At 38.6% G+C, this 20070-nt stretch overlaps 1 protein-coding gene across 22 annotated transcripts in view; it reads left to right on the forward strand.

The window, feature by feature from the left end:
* Positions 1–20070, forward strand: part of SGIP1 (SH3GL interacting endocytic adaptor 1) — a 209110-nt gene that overhangs the window by 146856 nt on the left and 42184 nt on the right. For 8 of the 22 annotated variants that reach the window (XM_044238412.1, XM_044238401.1, XM_044238400.1 and 5 more), the window contains 4 exons: positions 3084–3211; positions 4058–4184; positions 9229–9294; positions 10213–10272. In XM_044238412.1, coding sequence (XP_044094347.1) covers positions 3084–3211; positions 4058–4184; positions 9229–9294; positions 10213–10272 — 381 coding nt within the window. The remainder of the gene's footprint in view (positions 1–3083; positions 3212–4057; positions 4185–9228; positions 9295–10212; positions 10273–20070) is intronic. The other 14 variants (XM_044238413.1, XM_044238415.1, XM_044238402.1 and 11 more) reach the window with 2 other exon arrangements.

Consider the following 20070-nt stretch of genomic DNA (forward strand, 5'->3'; position numbering starts at 1 on the left):
CATAAAGATAGAATGTTCAGTGCAACACTTTCCAACATGAGAAACTAAGGCAATATTAGATGTTACACACACACACACACACACACATTTATAAACAAATGAGTGTGAGCTAACTGGGGTTGACCTAAAGAATATATTTCCTAACTACAAGTCTTGTAGAGTGGCAGAGTCCAAATAGGGAAGCCATTAGCCAACAAAGAAAGACGGCAGTTGAAGCAGTAATTATGTGGCTACCAAAAAAACTATATTAGAACTTCAAGTTGAAGCAGCAAATGGGTTGAAATCTGTCAATGGCTGTCAACTTTTTGAACTTACGAAACTCAGATAACATATGGGTGATTTTCAAAGTTAAATCTGAAACAGCGAATGTCCAGGTTTTTTCCCAGCACAGCTCTTAGGAAAAAACACTGCTTGTAGAAGAAATGAAGGTATAATTCCAGATTAAAGAATGAGGCTAGAGACCTACTAATAGTCTTCTAGAATATGAAACAATTGTGTGATCTCACAAAAGCATGGGAAGCCTCAGTTCAGTTATAAAATTCCCCTTGGGCCCTGACTACCCTCTGCTGAACCTCAGGGTTCTGTCAAGAGGGTTTTGCCTCTTAAGCAGTGCCTCAGTGTCTTTCAAACTGCACAACAAATCAGTTAAACCAATCCAGTTAGGAAAAAGTGAGAGGAAGAGGAAACAGCTAACTAGCCACTTTTTTCTTTGCTTTTAGCTGTGTCTATAGGAAAAGACAGTCTTTACCATCATTGTCAACATCTATTTCCTTTTATTTGTGAAGCATTTTATAGTTTAATAAACACTTGATATGCATTTTCCATTTCCACTGTTACAACTACCTTGTAAGGTAGAAATGTCTCATTTTTTAAAATAAGAAGCTGAGGTTCAGAGAGGTTAAGATCCCACAGCCGGTAAGAGGCAGGCAAGGCCAGAACTCAGATCATCTGTCTTTTCATTCAGTTTTTTTCATTAACATTCCCAAGCACTACTGACAGGGATTTTCAAAACTTTCCCTCTTAGAACATGTAAAAAAGATAAGCAGCTGACCTTTTCCTGAGCTTGATTCAGAAGACTATTTCTTGGAAATAGAACCATGGATAGATATTTTGAACCATTCCTATGGTGTGGTTTTCCAATGAAACAGAGCCTAGAAAAAGCCCCATGCAACTTCCTGACAACGACTTTGTTGTTTAAAGGTTTATTTTCCATCTCTCTGCTGTCACTTCTGTTTCCTTGAAAACATCCTGGGTGTCAGTCTATTAAGTCAAAAGGAAACTTTGTAGTGGGACCTGTCAAAACATATCTTCTTTTTTTAATTCAAGAAAAGATTAGCCAAAGACTAAAAATATTTACGTTGAGAGAGATATGTTCAAGCTGCTGTTGCAAAAGTGAGGGCAGACTTTGTGCAAAATGTGGGACTTCACATTCTATCTAAAGCTACAAGACACTGCATTTAAGAGCTTGGGCCTTGGACTTAAATCAACTATCCGAGTTATGGGGCCTTGAACAAGTTACCCAATATCTCTGAGCTCTAGCTCTGATTGTTGTAACTATAGTACATTCCTACAAAACTTGGTGTGGGATAAAATAAAATAATGCATGTGAAGCGCCTAGCATTGATCTTGACCCAATAAAATAAAAAGTAAGAATACAGAAAAAAAGGTGATGGGGTGGAGAGGCAGTAGAGATAGGGATGGAGAGGGCAGTATTTTTAGTAGGGTTTCACACTAATGAAACTACACATAGAATAAACAGCACATGGAAACACAACACAATCACTATTTCAGGTTGTATTTAAATAAAGGGAGCAAGGTTTACCCCCCAGGGACTCTCCTAAGATGAGAGCAGATTCCAAGATGATGGGTTTTGCTTTTCAACTTCAAAGTTCTTTGGGAATCCGAAGATCTGGAGATGGAGACCAACATCTTGCTGATCTGGGTTTCTCCAGAAAGCACAGTTTTGTGGCATGTTGGATGGGAGGAGAGGAGTGGGCAGTTATTTTCCTGAGGCGGGATTTCTTAGAATTTTCTTGAAATGATCTGATACCTGTGCTTCTAACCGAAGTGACAAAACCTCCCGAGTTAGTTGGAACTTTTCTGAACAAGCACTGTTTGCAATATTGATCAGAATTTCTTCAGGTTTGGAACCAAGTAGTTAATCCATGCCCCCTAGTGATCTGGCTAAGGATAGTCTGACCCCCTGAGTCTCAAGACCCTACTGGTGTGCTGATTAGTGTGCATGCCGGCCTCTGTGTGTCTTCTGTGTTTCCCATGTTTGTCATTGACAGCCAGAAAAGTAAATCCAAGAGGGTCTTTTCAAAAGCACCACAAAAATCATCATGGGCCAACTCTACGTAGAACAGATTCCTAAACAGCGTCCTTCAAAAAATACAATCCTCTAAATTTAGTGTAATTCTGTTATTAAGATTCTAACTGCAAATTACTCGTTTAACATTTCTTTCCTATATTCTGTCCTTTGCTTGCCATCAAGTGTTTACTTTTATTTATTAAAGTTTGCATTCATATTCTGAAGCACAGTAAAAAGGATAATTCTCTTATACATGTTTAAAAATATATATATATGTATATGTATGTATGCATATGTATATATATAATGCGGAAAAATCATTCACCTTCCTTCGAGGTCTAACCTCCACTTTCACCTTGGACATAAATTCTGAATATGTCAAAACAAGAGAATTTATTAGAAGTTTGGTGTGTATGCGGTGAAAATGAAAGGTCCCCACCACCAGGCTGAAAGGGCTTGAAAGTGTATTTTCCATCACAAAGAATAATCGGATTTACCTTTCGCTGGGTGTCACATGACAACAAAAGGCAATAAGCTTCAGCTTCTGCCATCAACTCTAGTTCAACGGAGTGATTTTTTTTTCTTTATTTAAAAAAAAGAAAAAAACACACATACACACTAGATGCTAGAGTGTTGAGTGTACTAACTGCTGGGGTGAAGAAAAGTGTCCGGGGCTGGCACTGTACTGGGAGGAAGGGGAAGGGGGATTCCGCCATGACTGCTCTCAGCCACACGCATTTAGGGCCACTGTTAATACCAGCTTGTTTTTCAGGGGCGTCATCGCCTGCTCGACCAGCCACTCCCTTGGTTCCCTGCAGCAGCACCACCCCTCCGCCGCCACCTCCCCGGCCTCCATCTCGGCCAAAGCTACCTCCAGGAAAACCTGGAGTTGGAGATGTGGTACGTTCCCTTCTGCCCTGGCTTGCTCAGAGACTCATGGTGAGAATGACAAACAGAAGCCAAAATGCTGCAACACAGGCTACCTCCATGGCCTCGTACGAATGACCCTGACAGGTGGCATCTGAAAGGCAGTCACTGCAGCATGGGTATACATTTCAACCCTCGCTCCCTCAATCTCTACCATCTTTCAAGTCGAGATCTAAAATGATAAGATTAGGAGGCTGGGGTTCTCAGTTCTGCTACAGTGCATCTGATGCAAATGAGTAATGCTCAATTGTGCTCAGTCCTTTAGAAAGAAAGAGGTTTCCTTTCACCCTATTTATCTGGTTTAGCAAGACTCCAAAAGAGGGTAGGTCCTGGTTTCCGTCCCCAGACTAAGAGAACTTATTGGTGTTAAGCACACCGTGTGAATATAGAGGAGGATGGTAGCCTGATAAATTTGTTCCAGAAGTTTCTTGCATCATGTTTTAAGGCTGAAGAGGTGACAAACATTCTGTGTGAACAATCAAGAGACTTCTGGAAGAGGACTGTTTCTTTGCTGTCCACGCGCAGAAATTACAAACTAGTAACGTCCATAATATTTGGTTTAGCTAGCTCAGTTGAGTATACTGTATTTAAATATGTTTAAATGGGTATAAGCTATCACAGGAGGTTACCTGCACACCATGGTTTGTGGTTCCTCTAACTCCATCCACAAGCCCCTGTAGAGATAGAATCAATTTCAAAATAAAAATGGTGTCGTCTATATACTCTTTTAAGAACCCGAGTTGTCATATCCAGGGCTGGAAGATGTCAGTAACACGGAGCAAGTGTATCTAATTTTCTTCTCTTTTCTTCTTCCTGCAGCCCAGACCTTTTAGCCCTCCCATACATTCTTCCAGCCCTCCTCCGATAGCACCCCTTGCCCGAGCTGAAAGTACCTCTTCAATATCGTCCACCAATTCCTTGAGCGCAGCCACCACTCCCACAGTTGGTAAAAATTATCTCCTGTCTTTTAATCCATTTGTTGTTTTGACTGCCTATTTTGTATGATCTGAAAACCTCCAGGCCCTGTACTTCTGGTTGAAATTGTTTTCCTCTGTGTTCTGCTTCTATCAGCTGACTCTTCTCTTGAAAGCACCTTCTCAGCAAAGGAGGCAAAATGCTTCAACTAAGCAAATAAAAAAATAAAATATCATTTACACCTGTATTTTGCAGAAATTCTCTTATGCTATTCCATACAGAGCTACTCAAAAAAGTAAAGAAGAAATCATCAAATAAGGTCCTGTAATTTGCATATTATTACTATAATAAAACTAGTCTCCTTTGAGGAGGAATGTTTATTAAAGTTCCAGTCGTGTACCACATGAGAAATCACAAAATTCAATCTTTTATTTTCTTAAAGCTTTCATTTCTTCATCACTTTTGGTTGTCCTTATGTTGACAGATGGTATAAGTGTTGGCATTGTGGGACTTGAGCAAACTTTGTGACATTCTTTTCTAGTGCGTTTCAGTGATGTGTGGTCAGTTTTCCCTGAGAAATAAGTCATTGCTGGCATTTTCAGTAAATGCCTTTGTGCCTCTTTCCTTCTGGTGTGATCAAAGTCAAGAGTTGAGACTGGCTGCTCAGCTGGTTGGTTTTCCCAGGTTTAAATGCCTCATTTTTCCCGGAGCATCTTTCCTCTTCCCAAGGCTCATCTCTCTGGACCTCTTTACCCGTCTTCCATAAGCAGTGTTTGCATGGTGTCTCTGACCTGGGGCTCTGCCCTTCCGTTTTCTCCCACTGGCTTCCTTTATTGTCTGAATTCCCCTCCAAGTCTTCCATATTGTCAACCAGCTGGCCCCTCCCGCACTGCTTGGGAGAATCATTAACTCAAAGCTGAATAAATCCCTGCTATTATTTACCAAAGAAGAGCATGACCATGTGAGAAGTACTTTGATCAAAGCCTGAAGCTCTTCTGGAGAACTCCCTATTTTCCCCGGGATATGAATGAAGGTGTGCCTCATAGGGGCCCCAAAGAGAATTTCAACTATATCATGTGTTCTCTATTTTTAATCAGACTAGCCCTGAACAATCCTTTAAATTTGGTAAAAATATAGTCAGTTATTCATGAACAGATATTTAACATTATTAATATAGCCAAGTTCTGTTTTTCTCTGCATCATCCTTTGAGGTAACTTGGGGCTTCCTATTTTAAGATGCCTGTTCAGTCAGTTCTCTCTGGAGTCTTTTGTTTGTTTTTTCTGTAATGTCCCAACTTTTGGGGGACACTGTTTAATACTCCTAATTGCTACAGCCATTTCCCCTTCTTGCTCTGTTTTTTGTTGTTGTTGTTGTTGTTTGTTTCTGTTTTTGTTTTATTTGGAGGCTTTTGTTTGGGGTTGGTTTTTCCTCAAGATTATTTGTCCCACCTACTCTGATTTTCCTGGATGGTCAGAGAGGAAAATAAGAAGCATAAACTCTCCCTCGCAAGAAAGACCTCAACTGACCTCAGATGACTGACTAACATATTCTTTAAACTCATTGAGATTCATAGAGAAAATGACACACACAGAGAATTTGAACTGTGTCCATGTTTTATACAATGTGTTTTTATACTCCCTGCCACAGAAGTCTCAAATCCTGGCCAGTGACTTTGATTCTTAACACAACCAATATGCATTCTTTCAGGATGAATGACAGAGGGGTTAATTATATAATATAATATCATATTATATATGTACACACACACACACATATATATATCCCTAAGAAGATACTTATATTGCCTCATTGCTGAGGACCATTCTGATTTGTTTGATTCTGGGGTTTTGGGTGGGGGGGTGTTGTTGTGTTTTGTTTGTTTTTTTGGTTGTCCTCTTCCTCACGCTCCTGTTCTTTACTTCCTGCTGCTGTGCGTCACCTGACAGCCACTTCCCTCTGACGTAAATGTCCTGTCAGATGGGTGCCTGGCAGCTCCTATGTATTCCTGTTTATCTCTTTTTGGAGAGGATGTGCTTTGGCTGTTCAGCACCAAAGAGCTGACTATTCATGACTGACTTGGAATGTCAACTTCATGCAGTCAAATGGCTTGCGGGGGATAGAGAATTTCAGCAGCAAACTTTTGAGATTGGTGGCTCAACATTTCCCTCCTACCACACAATACTTTTTTGACATTTCCTATGACATCTGAGCCAATGGGTCAAGTGTGGCGGAAACTTTGTATGTATTTATTTGTACTGGCTTATCGCATAGTGGAATTCAATCCAAGGACTAAACTTTTTAAAGAATATGCTCCCAAAATTTGGACATAAAATGTTTCATGAAAGCTGTGATTATAAAGTAGAAAATCTGATGCCACACCTGAAAATAGGACTTTCTGTGCATTTCTGAATTTAAGAAGATACACTATTATTTTATAAATGACTAAGAAAGGGAGGGGAAAACTGCCAAGTAAGCTAACAGTGCTTTCTTATCACACTTAATTCTCAAACTCATTCCAATTCCAGAGATATTAAATGTGAAAAAGTGCACATATCAGAATCAATGAAATATAGTATACTCCTTTTGCACTAGAAACACTCAGAAGACCTTCACTCTTTGATTTTTGGGGGAAAATCCTACTAATTTTACAGGAATAGAGAAAAATATTTAAAATTAATCTAAGAAACAAGCAAACTCTTAGACATTTAGAGATAAACAGAGTTACATCTAACTTCAATATCCATTTTTCTTACTTTTTTTCTTACTTTTTTTCTTATTTCTTCGGATGAGGGTTAGGGGTTTTTTTGTTTTGTTTTTTTTCTTTTTAGTACCCAAATGTAGTAACAATACCATGAAGACAATTTTTTCATTGTTAAATGAAAAAATACATATATTATTAATTGTATTGTTAATTATATTCCTTCTCTGTTAACTATGCAGTTTCAACTGCATCTTTAACATCCTCTCAGAAATCTGAATGAATGAAAAGTAACCATTTATAGGCATCAAAGGAAACGTAGGTGGATTTTGATGTTTCCTTTGGCATAGAACTCAAAGCAAAAGTGATTTATATTTGATACTGGAATATTAGCTGTAGCATCTAAATCTTACAATATTTTATCCAAGTCTTTGTCCCTCCAGGCTGGGTGGCAATTCTGAATTGGATGAACATTCTTTTAAAAATACTTGTGTTAATGCCAATAACTCTGCACAGAAAGACCTTTGGAGATGGATATCCCTGGTCTCAACTAAAAATTCTTACTATATATATATACATATACATGTATATATATATGTAATTTTATCTTATTTTATTTTACTTTATTTTATTTATATATATATATTTTTTTTTTTGAAAGATGTCTCTAGTTCTGACTTCCCTATCCCAGATCAATCTGAGGCAATTTCCATTATTAGTTCCTAAGGAAATTCTTTTCTTCTGTACTTAATTTGAGTGTTTTCCTTATTTAAAGCAACCACAGAGCCATCCAATAATTCACCTTTTAAGTTCCCCAATTTAGTTATGATGTTTTCTTTGAAGCCCTCAATGTCCACAACCACCACAAAAAAATTATGAGCATGTTATTCAGCTCTGTGTAACTTCTTTTGTAACTTCAATTCAAAAAACAAATGGCAATATTGGAGGCCCATTTTTTTGGGTGTGCGAATTCTTGCCTTCTATTCTTTCTTTTTAAGTTTGTTTTTTCTTTTAATCCCATATAGTTAACATACAGTATTATATTAGTTTCAGGTGTACACTATAGTGATCAACAATTCTATATATTACTCAGTGCTCATCATGATGGAGGCTCCTCATTTTAAAGAAATTGTAAATACGAAGTTAGTTCTTCAAAGGGAAGAAATATCCTCCATCATTTCCCACTAACAGGTATGAAAGAGTATTGTAACATTCAGTTACTGCCAATGTAACTGTTTTGCTTCATATTTTCTGGACAGATTATGGAGTGTCCTTCTTAGTGCCATGCCCTGTTCCTCTCCTATAAATATTATATGCATTGTGTTAACTTTTTCTAGCCACCAAGGAAGCCACCTGTATAATAAATGCTGATTGACAGGTGCTATCTAGAACCTTAAAAACTGACAAAGAATTTCTTTTCCTGCTTTGCTTCCTAAATCAAGGAGGCAAGCCAATGGGATATTTTTTCCAAGAAACAATGTTTACAGAATAATTTTACTACCATCATCAAATTCCTTATCCTCTCTACATTGTAGGGAGGATTCTCCCTTATGGGTGTTTGTATAGATTTTATTCAATTCTTAATTTAAGCTATAATAATACTCTTAACACCTGTGGAATCTAGCACTTTTTTTTTTTCATCGCAAAGCATTGAACTCCAATTACCTGTGTTTGTTAGTTGGTAAGAAAGGAGACCATGTGCAAAGATCTGGAATGGTTGGGATCCAGAGCAACTGTTGTGATCAATTTACAAAGACATTTGGCCATAGCTGGATACCATAGCCAAAGATGGAATTACAGTAATGTTGTCCAAAATTATTAGGCCATAACAACTAAAGACAGGCTCAAGGCAAACTAAATTTGGATACCGATGAGTTTGAAATGGGATACTTCATTCAGCAATCTCAGATTTATACTGTTGCTTTTTTTTAGTCTTCTTGAAAGCTTACTCTTACCCATCGGGGCAGGGAGACGTTGTATTCTGAGTGACCCTGTGTACCAAGAGGTTCTATTGATGGACATATGTCTGGCCACTTGAGAACTGTGTCTGAGTGAAATGCACTTACACAAGACAATTACTAATGATAGTGCCTTTAACAATTCCCTGAAAAGGTGAGAACGTGATTTCCTCCATGGAGCTGACTTCAGCCAAATTCACAGATGCTGAATTTTTAATTTTTTCTCATAGAACCATCATAAAATAAGCACATCACTTGTTTTGTATCCTCTCATTCTTATCCCAGCATATTAGGTTTTGTTTCCTTTTTCCATTAATATCATTTCTGTGTTTCAACCAGTGTAGTGTACTGTTAATTTCATTTGGGGTTTGTATTTGTGTTTTTGTTTTCCATTCCTTTATATTTCTTTGGTTCGTAGTGTCAGAAGATGATGTTTTTTATGACAAACTGCCCTCGTTTGAAAGGCGCTGTGAAACGCTGGCAGGTATGGTGCTAGCCGAGTGATGTCTAGGTACCCAGACTTTAAAAATCCAAGCCATTATGCCATCTGAATGCTGTAAACTTCATGGACATGCTACTCACCTCATGAGTGTCTGGTGCCTCTCAGAAGCACCCTATCTATTTATTTTTCATTGTGGAACTCATTCCACCAATTTTTTTTTAAATGAACATATTAAAAAGCAGCAGGTTGCATGACAGTTTCTCAAAAGGTTTGAAAAAGGTGAGATGCCACTGCTTTGTGAATTTACAAAGAAAGGAATAATTTAACTGCTTGGAATTACATGTCCAGTGACTGCTTTTTGATTTAAAATACAGTAGAAAAATGTCAGTAATCTTGTTTTCTCTTTGGTACGTAGGTGAAGGGTGTTTTGTGTCTGGATGCCTAAGGTGATTCCAGGCGAGGGGACGGAAGATGGTGTGACATCTTCCATGAACTTTAAATTGATATGCAATGTCATTTAAAACCTAAGCTAAGTTTGATATAACCCATAACACCGAGTTTATCTTTTTGAAAATATAGAAGGGGATGACACTGAAGATGAAATGGATACAGCAATTGCTGAATGACCATTTGCCCTAACTAGTGCAGTTAAAATATGCTGACGCCCCTGCATGGCCAGGAAGACTTCCACTCCATGCGCTCAAGCTCCAAGTATCAAGCTGCCGACAACACGTGCCCATCCCTTTAGGCCTCCATAGCTTTGCTTTTGCTTTCTGTTTCCCGAACTAAAAACCAAAACCAAAACATAGACTGCCAGCCTTCCCTTTCTCCTGCACGCTAATGGCATGTAGTGCCTCCGCCCTCCCCCATAGTAAGATTAATGACCTGTAACTCATACTGTGTCCTTCTCTCTCCCTCTCCTTAACCTTTCCCATCCCGCTTCAACTCCTGGCCATACAGAGAATGAACAGCCTTCCCTCGTTTGGTTTGACAGAGGAAAGTTTTATTTGACTTTTGAAGGTAAGTAGTACATAGCATACCAGATTCTAGTTTACTCCCCTCATCCTTTTTTTCCCATCTGCATTTCCAAATCCCAGTTCTCTTTCCAAAAGACCTGGTCTCACCTTCTATATACGAATGCTATGGCTACTTAGAAAATATGAAATACTAAAGAAAATATGACATGAATTTGGTTTGTATGGGATCTTCAATTTTTCATATTAAAAAAAAACCAAGCCAATTTGTAGTCAATATTGGTTACTTAATTCACTGTGTTAAATTGGAGAAAAAAAAAAAGCAAACGAACACCTTTTTTGGCCAAGGAACTTAACTCTGTCAACCAGGGCTCTTTCCAGACTCTTTTGCAAATACGACAGGAATATGACAAATGTAAGGACTTTTTGGTTGGAATTGGCATTTAATTTTGTTTTGAATAACTAATATTTCAGATATGACATCCGTTATTGTAAAACATAAATATGTATACATAGTCTTATGACAAGGAATGCTGCACAGGAGATCAGAAAAATGAGGAAAAGAGCAAAAAGGAGTACTGTAGTAAATTCTATTTGCATCTACTGAAATTGCAACCGACATGGCTGTAGGAAAATGTACAACTATCACTGGACTTGTCATTTTAGAAGATTAAGGTGAATTTACATAAATATAATGCCAGATATTTAACCTCACTGTTGAATAATTTGTTATACTCTGAATTAAGGATTAGCATTCTTCTGTTTTATGTTAAATTCTAAATCATTTTAATAGGCTTGGCATTTGATAAAAAATACTATTTAAGCTAATTGTAGGGAAAACTTAAATAATTTAATTTAATTGTGGGTCGTCTCACCCGCAGATATGTATCACTTAAGCTCCTACTTCCTACCATTTTAAGTAACTAAATTTCTCCTAGGATCAAAAATTGGCCAAAATGTATTCTATTCTAGAGTTGAATCTAAACATTGAACTTGTCTTTGTGTTTTACGACAGCAAAAAGAGCTTTTTCAACTTGAGTGCGTGTTTTATCGCAACTTTAAAAATCAGAATGACTGATAGAGATTTTTAAGTAGCTTGTGAGGTGTGGCTTTTTTTCTCTCAAGGGTGAATTTTCCCTGCAAGATGGTCCTAGAAGTAGAAGTCCTTAGCCTGGAGTAGCCTGGGCAGCAGCAGAAAAGAGTAATCTGATTTAAAGCTTCTCACATATCTGATATCCTGTCCTAGCTCAGGTGGAGGACAGGTGAAGAGGTAGTCGTCAGGGGAGGATGCATGATATCAGAAGTCTTCATTGCCTCGGGTCATTACTTTTGTAATAACTAAGATGCAAAATCCACAAACTTACGACCTTCTAAACTTTCTATTTGAATTAGATGGAATTAAATAGTACCCAAGTGTCTTTTTACTGATCAGCACATCTCAAAAGGAGAAGCTACAGTTGAATTGGTTGGTAATCCCAAAGTACAGCAAGTACCTGCCTATGTAAAGGCCCTCTCTCGTGTTCAGGCTGGCCGCAGCAGAATAGTTGGCCCTGTTTTAATGAGGAAATTGAACAATATGATATTGTCAACCTTGCCTCAAGTAATTGGGGCTCCACAAAAAAAACAACAACGTGTTTGTTGTTTCCATTTGTTTTGGTTTTAGAGTATCTATTAACTCATTTGCTTATATTTGAATTTGGGTTTCTTTAAATAAAGAGAGAGACTTTTTCTGAAGATACCTATCTAAAGATAATTTTAAGTTATTGGTCTGTTTGTTTTCAAAATATATATTATCAACCTAATATAAGTATTAGTAACTGTGTGGAATATCAATGTGAACTTTTTTTTATTTTAGGAAAATAATTATATAATATAAAACATAATAGTAGGCAACTAAAGTTGGTAACATAGCCATTCTAATTAGTAAGATCTGAATCTCATAAGCATCTTGTTAGATCAAGAAAGTCATGCAAGAAGGTGTTTTAATAGAAATAAATTGTGTTTATTTCTCTAGTACCGTGTTACCTTCATCTTGGATTTTGCACAAGTCAAAGAAGTATAAAAAAGGCTTCCAGAGGGACTATGGGAGCAGCCATATCACAAATATATGCCCCTACTATCTCATTAAGAAATGCTTATGCAGATAAAAGTACATTAAAATGAACTTCAGGACTTAGGAGAAACTAAACATGACCCTTTGCCATCTGAACGAGAATGGCTGTCTTAAGAATAGAGAAGGGTAGGATTCCTGCATGGTTCAGTTGGTTAAGCATCTTAGTTTCAGCTCAGATCGTGATCTCAGGGTCATAAGATCTAGCCCCGCATCAGCTCTATGCTCAGCGCAGAGTCCGCTTGTCCTTCTCCGGCTCTGCCTCTCCCCCTTAGCTCTACACACCCAAAATAGACAAATAAATAAATAAAACCTTTTAAAAAAAAAATAGAGAAGGTTTGTTTTCACCATTTACATATATTAGCCTCAGGTATTCTTATCTAGTGCAAGCTGAAAGGATTTTTTTTTTTTAAGATTTTGTTTATTTATTTGACAGAGAGAAATCACAAGTAGATGGAGAGGCAGGCAGAGAGAGAGAGAGAGGGAAGCAGGCTCCCTGCTGAGCAGAGAGCCCGATGCGGGACTCAATCCCAGGACCCTGAGATCATGACCTGAGCTGAAGGCAGCGGCTTAACCCACTGAGCCACCGAGGTGCCCCTGAAAGGATTTTTTAAATTTTCCGCTGTGATGATAAATGACATGGAAGTCCCCTTGAGAATAGTCCCCCAACCCAAATTCTAAACTCCAAATGGACAGTCATTCCACATGTTCTATCCAATAGCACTGCTAGCATATTCTCCTAGGGCACTCTGGTTTTGCCCACATTTGTTATTATTCATATTATCATTTTCTTGTATTATTCATAGTATTATTCATACTATCATTTTCATTATCAGATTATTCACTTGTTCTAAACAGCTTTTAAATAATTATTTATTGGCATCTAAATACTGTTTCTATAGTGTTCAAAACCTTAGCTGGTCTCATTCATTGCTTTGTTCTTACAGTAAGTAAGTGTTTGAGCCACTCACCAACCAACCAACCAACTAGTGAACATTGGCTTATGAATTCATCTGGATATAAACATGATATGCTTCATAGTTTCAAATTTGATTTAACAAGAAAGATAGAAAAGTGTTAAACAACAGTTCTAACCCACAAGAGTTCCAAAGCTTTTCTTAATGTTTCACTTTGATAAACAATTTCAGTAATATCTTAATCTATTTTAGTTGGGTTTTAAAAAAAATAAAAGTTGTGAAAGGTAATGACTCAGATTAATTCATCCAAGAGTATATCCTTTTGAAGCTATCAAGTATTCTTCTGAGATGGAAGGAAGGGAAAGATAGTTCCATAACAAGCGGAAGATGTTACTGTTAGACATTTGAACAAATCCTTAGAGCATTTTTAACATGAAGATGTTTCCAGAAATTTGCTGTCCCTCTCCTTGATTAGCTTATTTAACTACAAAATCATCTTGTATCTATCTGGTAATGAAAAACAAAAAAAAAACCTTGTAACCATTCTTAAGTGTCCTTGTGTCTGAATACTATCTCCGTCCTCTGTGCATACAGCCTCTTGCACACCCAGCTCTAGACTGTTCTGTGCTCCTACTAGTGCTCTCACCCCTGTCACGCCTTCAGGAATGTCACATCCTTAGCAACACCCTCCTCTACATTCGCAGGCTCTCTGCCAACCTCGCCCACCTGTTTCCTTAACTGAATCCCAGCTCTCTTCGGAGACCATCGCTTCTGTAGCACACTCCCTGGAAAGTTCTCCAGTCTTCTGTGGGCCATATGTCATGGGGCTCCAAGGCACTGTTTGAATTCTCCCAATTCCCTGTTGGCACTTCCAGACCACCTCCTGTTGGCTTGTGTGCAGCCCACCTGCTGATTCCACCGCCCACCACTCCTCCTTGCTGTTCACTGCTGACCCACATTCTTCTGCATTTAACTGCAGGCTTAGAGAAGCAGGAAGCCCCTTTTTACCCTCTTCTTCACCTTGCTTCCTAGCTTTATCCTGTGACATAGACTGATGTGGATGACCCAGCCAACATCCTGGTTTTAGGGTCTCTTTTTGACTTCTTCAGCTCCAACAGACTTTCTCTCCATGCTACTCAGTAATCCACACCTCTGGCCACATCTTGGATCTTGGAAATGGTCCCCACTGGCAAGATCATTTTGGCTATTTCATAACCAACAATTTGTCATCCTTTCTATATACCAAGGCTAGATTAGACAATGATTTTTTTTCATTTAACAAATATATATTGAGGATTATTGTGTGCTAGTACTCTCTGTAAGCAATCCCCAATAGGAAACAAAATGGAAAAATATCCCTATAGTCAGGGAGCTTACATTCTAATGTGGAGGGTCAAAAATAAGGAGATAAATAAGTAAAATATATATAGCATGGAGATGTTAGTAAGTTCTCCAGAGAAAAATAAAATAGGGAAATACACTCTCAATGGAGTGTATTGGAGATTGCAATTTTAAATAAAGGAACCTGAGGGTATAAAAATAGTGGGTCATAATAAATAAATATTATTTGAGTGCTTTACTATGTGCAAAGTACACTCCTGTATTATGTCATTTCATCTGCACTGATGAGGAAATTAAGAGTCAGAGAATATATGTAACTTTCACAGGATCCCTCAGCCAGGAAGGGGCACAGTGGGAATTTGAACCCAGGTGGCCTAGCTGGAGACAGAAGATGATGTTCTGCTCTGCATACATGACCTCATTCAGTCTTTGCAACAGCCCCTTGATGTCAGGGGTTCTGGTGGGTTTCCCCAAATCTCCTGACCACCATTCCCCAGCTCTGGATTTCCCTAACTACACCCTGTCTTTGACCCCACTAAGACCTTTGGTTTCCTGTTCACCCCATGCTCAGTGCACTAGCACTACCTGACATCCAACTTCTTTTCTAGACCCCTTGGAGGAAAAATCTGTTTCTGTAATGACTTTAATTATCTCTACAATAACAGTTACATGTTCCTCCTTGGAATTACATTGTCTATGTGAAAAAAGTTGACTCTTGGACATTTTAAATTTCTGACCTCATTTATTAGGGTTTTAAATATCCCTACTTGATAATTGGTAAGACAAAATCATAGTCATGGACAACACAACTTTCCTTACCATGACATAGCAATCACATCCTGTAAGAAGCAAATGGGTTAAATTTTTCACATAAGGCCAGGGGATATTAATTTATCTATCTGAGAGTCACTAGGCAAAGGAAAATTGGAAGGTGTGATCTGTTTTCTGGGGAGCAACTGTTTTTGTTAACTTCGCAATATTCTTTAAGTGGGAAGTGTCCACTAACTATCCCCACCCCCCACCCTCTGTAGGTAGGCCCTTTGTAGTCAATGATGTGGTAAAGTTATTGAGTCCCCACCTCAGCAAATGACAGTGTTAAGTATGACCAGGTTAAGAAAAAATATATAGGAACATAAAAAAACAGTGATGCAAGACCTTCTTCATTAAAAATAGGAAAATCACACTCCCTAGCTATTCTGAATATTTATATGGAAACTACATGGCAAATATGAAATGTAAAATCCTTTCTATTAATAACTGAAGATCACAGAGAGTTTTTCTAAATAGACCGAGCCTGTTAAGAGCTAAGTGAGACTGAACCTGCAAAATGTTCTACCAGGCAGATCTGCTGAGGGTTTCAGAATTCACATTGTTGCTTCATAAGAAATTAGTTGCCTGGTTCTGAAGATCTCCAGATTGACCAACCTGCTGATACGTCACTTGGGTTCTTGCTCTTTGAGTCAGTTTCCCTGTCTCACTCATGTTTACTGCATGGCTGGCATGCTGGAAATTGTGCAGGAAGTCAGTGAAGGAGAAGTTCTTTCTCTATACTACTCACAACACTTCTGACAACAGATGTATGCATTTCCCCCCTTACCCTGAACAAGTCTGACACTAACAATCTGGAGTTAGTGCAGACCCCACAGGTTAAGGTCTCAGTCTCAGAAGACTGCCCCCCTCCCCACTTCAGATGCCAATTCTAAGTCCCAGGTTTTGTCACTTGTGCTTCTTTTTTTTTTTTTAAGATTTTTTTTTAAGATTTTATTTATTTGTCAGAGAGAGAGAGAGGGAGAGCGAGCACAGGTAGACAGAATGGCAGGCAGAGACAGAGGGAGAAGCAGGCTCCCTGCCGAGCAAAGAGCCCGATGTGGGACTCGATCCCAGGACGCTGGGATCATGACCTGAGCCGAAGGCAGCTGCCCAACCAACTGAGCCACCCAGGCGTCCCTCTCACTTGTGCTTCTAATTGACCAGCTATAAAGTGAGAGTTCTTACAAACGCCCATCGTGGGTTTAGTAATTTGAGAACAGCTCACAGAACTAAGCTTTACATTCTATTACCTGTTTATTATAAGGGCTACAACTCGGGAGCAGCCAAATGAAAGACATACATGGGGCAAGATTTGGGGAAGGGGCACAGAGCTTCCATGCCCTAAGTAATGCCGTTGTTCTAGTACCTTGACGTGTTTACCGAACTGGAAGATCCCCAGAAGTCTAGCTTGGCTTCTGTATGTAAGATGCATCTGTTTATTATGTCTGCTATTTTCCTTGTCTCCAGAGTAATCTCTCTGGTCTCTGGTACCGACTAAGCCTTGGAGTTTTCTCTTGTATCTCCATGAGACTCACTTAGGGCCATAACAGTCCAAAATACATAGTTGGTTCTGAATGTGTCCCTCAGTCAAAAGAAAATGAGTAACTCAATAACTTTAAAATATATAAATGTTAGGGGCATGTGGGTGGCTCAGTGAGTTAAGCATCCAACTCTTGATTTCAGCTCAGATCACAGTCTCAGAGCTGTGAGATCAAGCCACAAGTTGGGCACCATGCAGAGTGTGGAGCCTATTTAAGACTATCTTTCCCTTCTCCCTCTCCCCCTCCCCCAGCCCTTTCTCTCTCTCTTAAAAAAAAAAAAAATATATATATATATATATATATATGTGTGTGTGTGTGTGTGTGTGTGTGCGCGTGCCAGATGGCCTTGCTTTGCTCAAGATTGAAGACTTTTACTCCCTAGTAAAGGAGATGAATCCTGAGTTTGAACTACACATGCCTGGGCACTGACTATAGTTACCTGATAGAGAACTAATGAGATCAGCACAAAGAGCCCCAGAAAGAAGAGTTGTTATGTGTAGACAATTTTAAAACCTGAAGTGTAGGTAAATTGTTCTCCAGAGCAGAAAAAGGGAACTAGGGTCAATGATGAAAAGAAGGGAAAAGAGAAAGAATATTCACACATGCACTCCTCCATTCCAGTAGTCACTAAGCATTCCATGATGTCCTCAGAGCTCTTAAGCCCCTGTGCAGGAATGATGGGGGAAAATAATGCTTCTGCCTTCTAGGAATTTACACGAAATGGAGGAGATGGGCACTTCCTACAAAAGGCATACTCTAGCAACAGTCATAATAGAATGTAAAGTGCTGGAATGAATGAATAGTGGATAGATTTTAACCAGGAAGAATCTGGGATAACTTCTGGAGGCACCAGGGCTTGAGCTGACTGACGAAATTTGGGAATTTGCTGAAGCACTTCAGGAGAAGTAATAAGAGATTGACAGTACCATTTTCATCCTGAGATTCCGAAAACATCATCAAGGTAGAATCACTTGAAATCTACTAGGATGTGGAAAGGACTGAAAACTTCCATCCTGAGACACAGGGAGAAAGGTGCTGTTTTAAACCAGGAGAAATGGGTATCCAAGAGAACTAGAAAGAAATGAGTTACTTTGGGGACCTCTCAATTTTAAGGTCCTGCACCTTCCATGTAGATGAATCTAGGAGTAAACAGATTGTGAAAATTTGGGAATCATTTACTTAGAGATAAGGACTGAATCCATGGAGGTAAAGGTTTAAACTTGGGGTAAGCCTGCATTCAGAAACCAGATTGGAAAAAGAATGCATTGTGACTTGGAACTTTCTCTATTGTAGCCTTTCTTTAAATAGCCACAGAATATTAGTGATTAATTTTTAATGCATGATATTCAGTAGATATGCTTTTGTGGAATGTATTACATGCCTAGATCTTTTGCTGATCTTCCGTCTCTCAGGTGTTTTTGCTCTAGGGAAAGCCTAACTGGCTCATCCAGTTGCACTCGTTATGACTGTTAACCTAAGTACCAGATAGGAAATTTGCAGACTTCAAGCCTAGAAGGAAAATGCCAGCTTTTAGTCGGCTATTATTGCAGATGCAAGTCAACACAGAGATGACGCACTGCCTCCTTTCCCTAACTGCTTCCCATTAAAGCCTCTGTCCTCTTTGGGGATGTGGCTTTCTCGGGTGTCTTACTTGTTCCTTTTTCTTCCTTCTGACATGCAGACATGAACACTCAAAACTGAACATAATATGAGACAGGATAGTTTTAAGATTTCTTGTGTACATCAAAAAAATGTAATGACTGTATAAATCTTAAAAATAATTGAATAATTTTGTATTTCCTTGCTTATGAAAAGAAAGAAAATTGTTTTTTATATGTTACTTCATTTTTCTTTTTCCATAAAGCAGGGGCTCTTGCAAAATATTGTAATATAATAAACTTATAGCCATATCTGTCATGCTCAAAAGAAGGAATTTGTTGTCTTTTATGATATTACAGAGTTTGACTTAAAATACTCATGGCAGCTTCAATATGTATATGCTCTGATGTGCTCATAAGGACTGTCTATATTTGCATATTATATATATGTATATATATATACATACACATAACACACACATAAGTGAAATTGATTATGATGGGTGCATTGCAAAATGCTATGGTTTTCTATGTTCACCAATTTTGCAATAAGTAGGTATCTGTTGGGGAAAACAATGAACAAATCTGTGGAATAAGGCCTTGATAATATTGCTCTAGGGACAGTTATGGTTACGGATGTATTCATTTAATCAGCAAGTGTTTATTGAGTCCCTACTATGTGCATGGTACTATAAAAGGTATTAGGTTTACAGTAGTGAATAAGAAAGACATGTTTCTCCCTTCATGGGACATAGAAGTCAGACATTAAACAAGTAGTTACAATAATGTGCAGAGACAGTTATATCCAATTTTGGAGGGAGACTTAACCAGCTTAGAAGTTAGGGAGAACTTCCAAAGGAAAAGATGAAAGTGTTATTTAAGTCTACACAGAGTCTGTTCTGAAGAAATATAAAATGTCGCTGAGTTAGAGTACTGATATAAAATCTTACATAATGTAAAAATGTTAACCTACAGGTATATTGGGTATTATCCTAGATACTAAAAATAGAAAGAGTCCCCGAGTACTTTATATCAGTTTACTCTCAGCACATACACATGCACGCACATAGACACACACAAAGAGAAAAATATATGTTCTATACAAATAATGAAAGAGAATGTATATATACATATATATGGAGAGAAAAGGTGTCCATGTGCGCATGCGTGTGTGTGCGCACATTGGCTCCGGAGTTAGCCCCCCAGGTCTGAATTATAGCCTCAGCACTGTGCGACTTTTTGTAAATTACCTAACTTTTCAAAGTCTCAGTTTCCTTCTATGGAAATTGGAATAGCAATCACACCTCGTGCCTGAGTCTGAAGTCACGATTGAATGGTCAAGAACTGAGGTCAGAGCACACGAGGCACTGGACAACCATTAGCTGCCAGCGCGAGTCTCCAACTTCACACTCCCTTTTCTGGTGACACGGCAGGGTTCTCTGTAGTTTGTGCCTGCTTTGGAGAAGCCTGGGTTGTAGCTCTCAAGCCTTCTTCCACATAAAACATGTAGCAGCTTGGTAGGCTGTG

Source organism: Neovison vison, chromosome 2 (assembly GCF_020171115.1).
Source record: "Neovison vison isolate M4711 chromosome 2, ASM_NN_V1, whole genome shotgun sequence".
Classification (NCBI taxonomy): Eukaryota; Metazoa; Chordata; class Mammalia; order Carnivora; family Mustelidae; genus Neogale; species Neogale vison.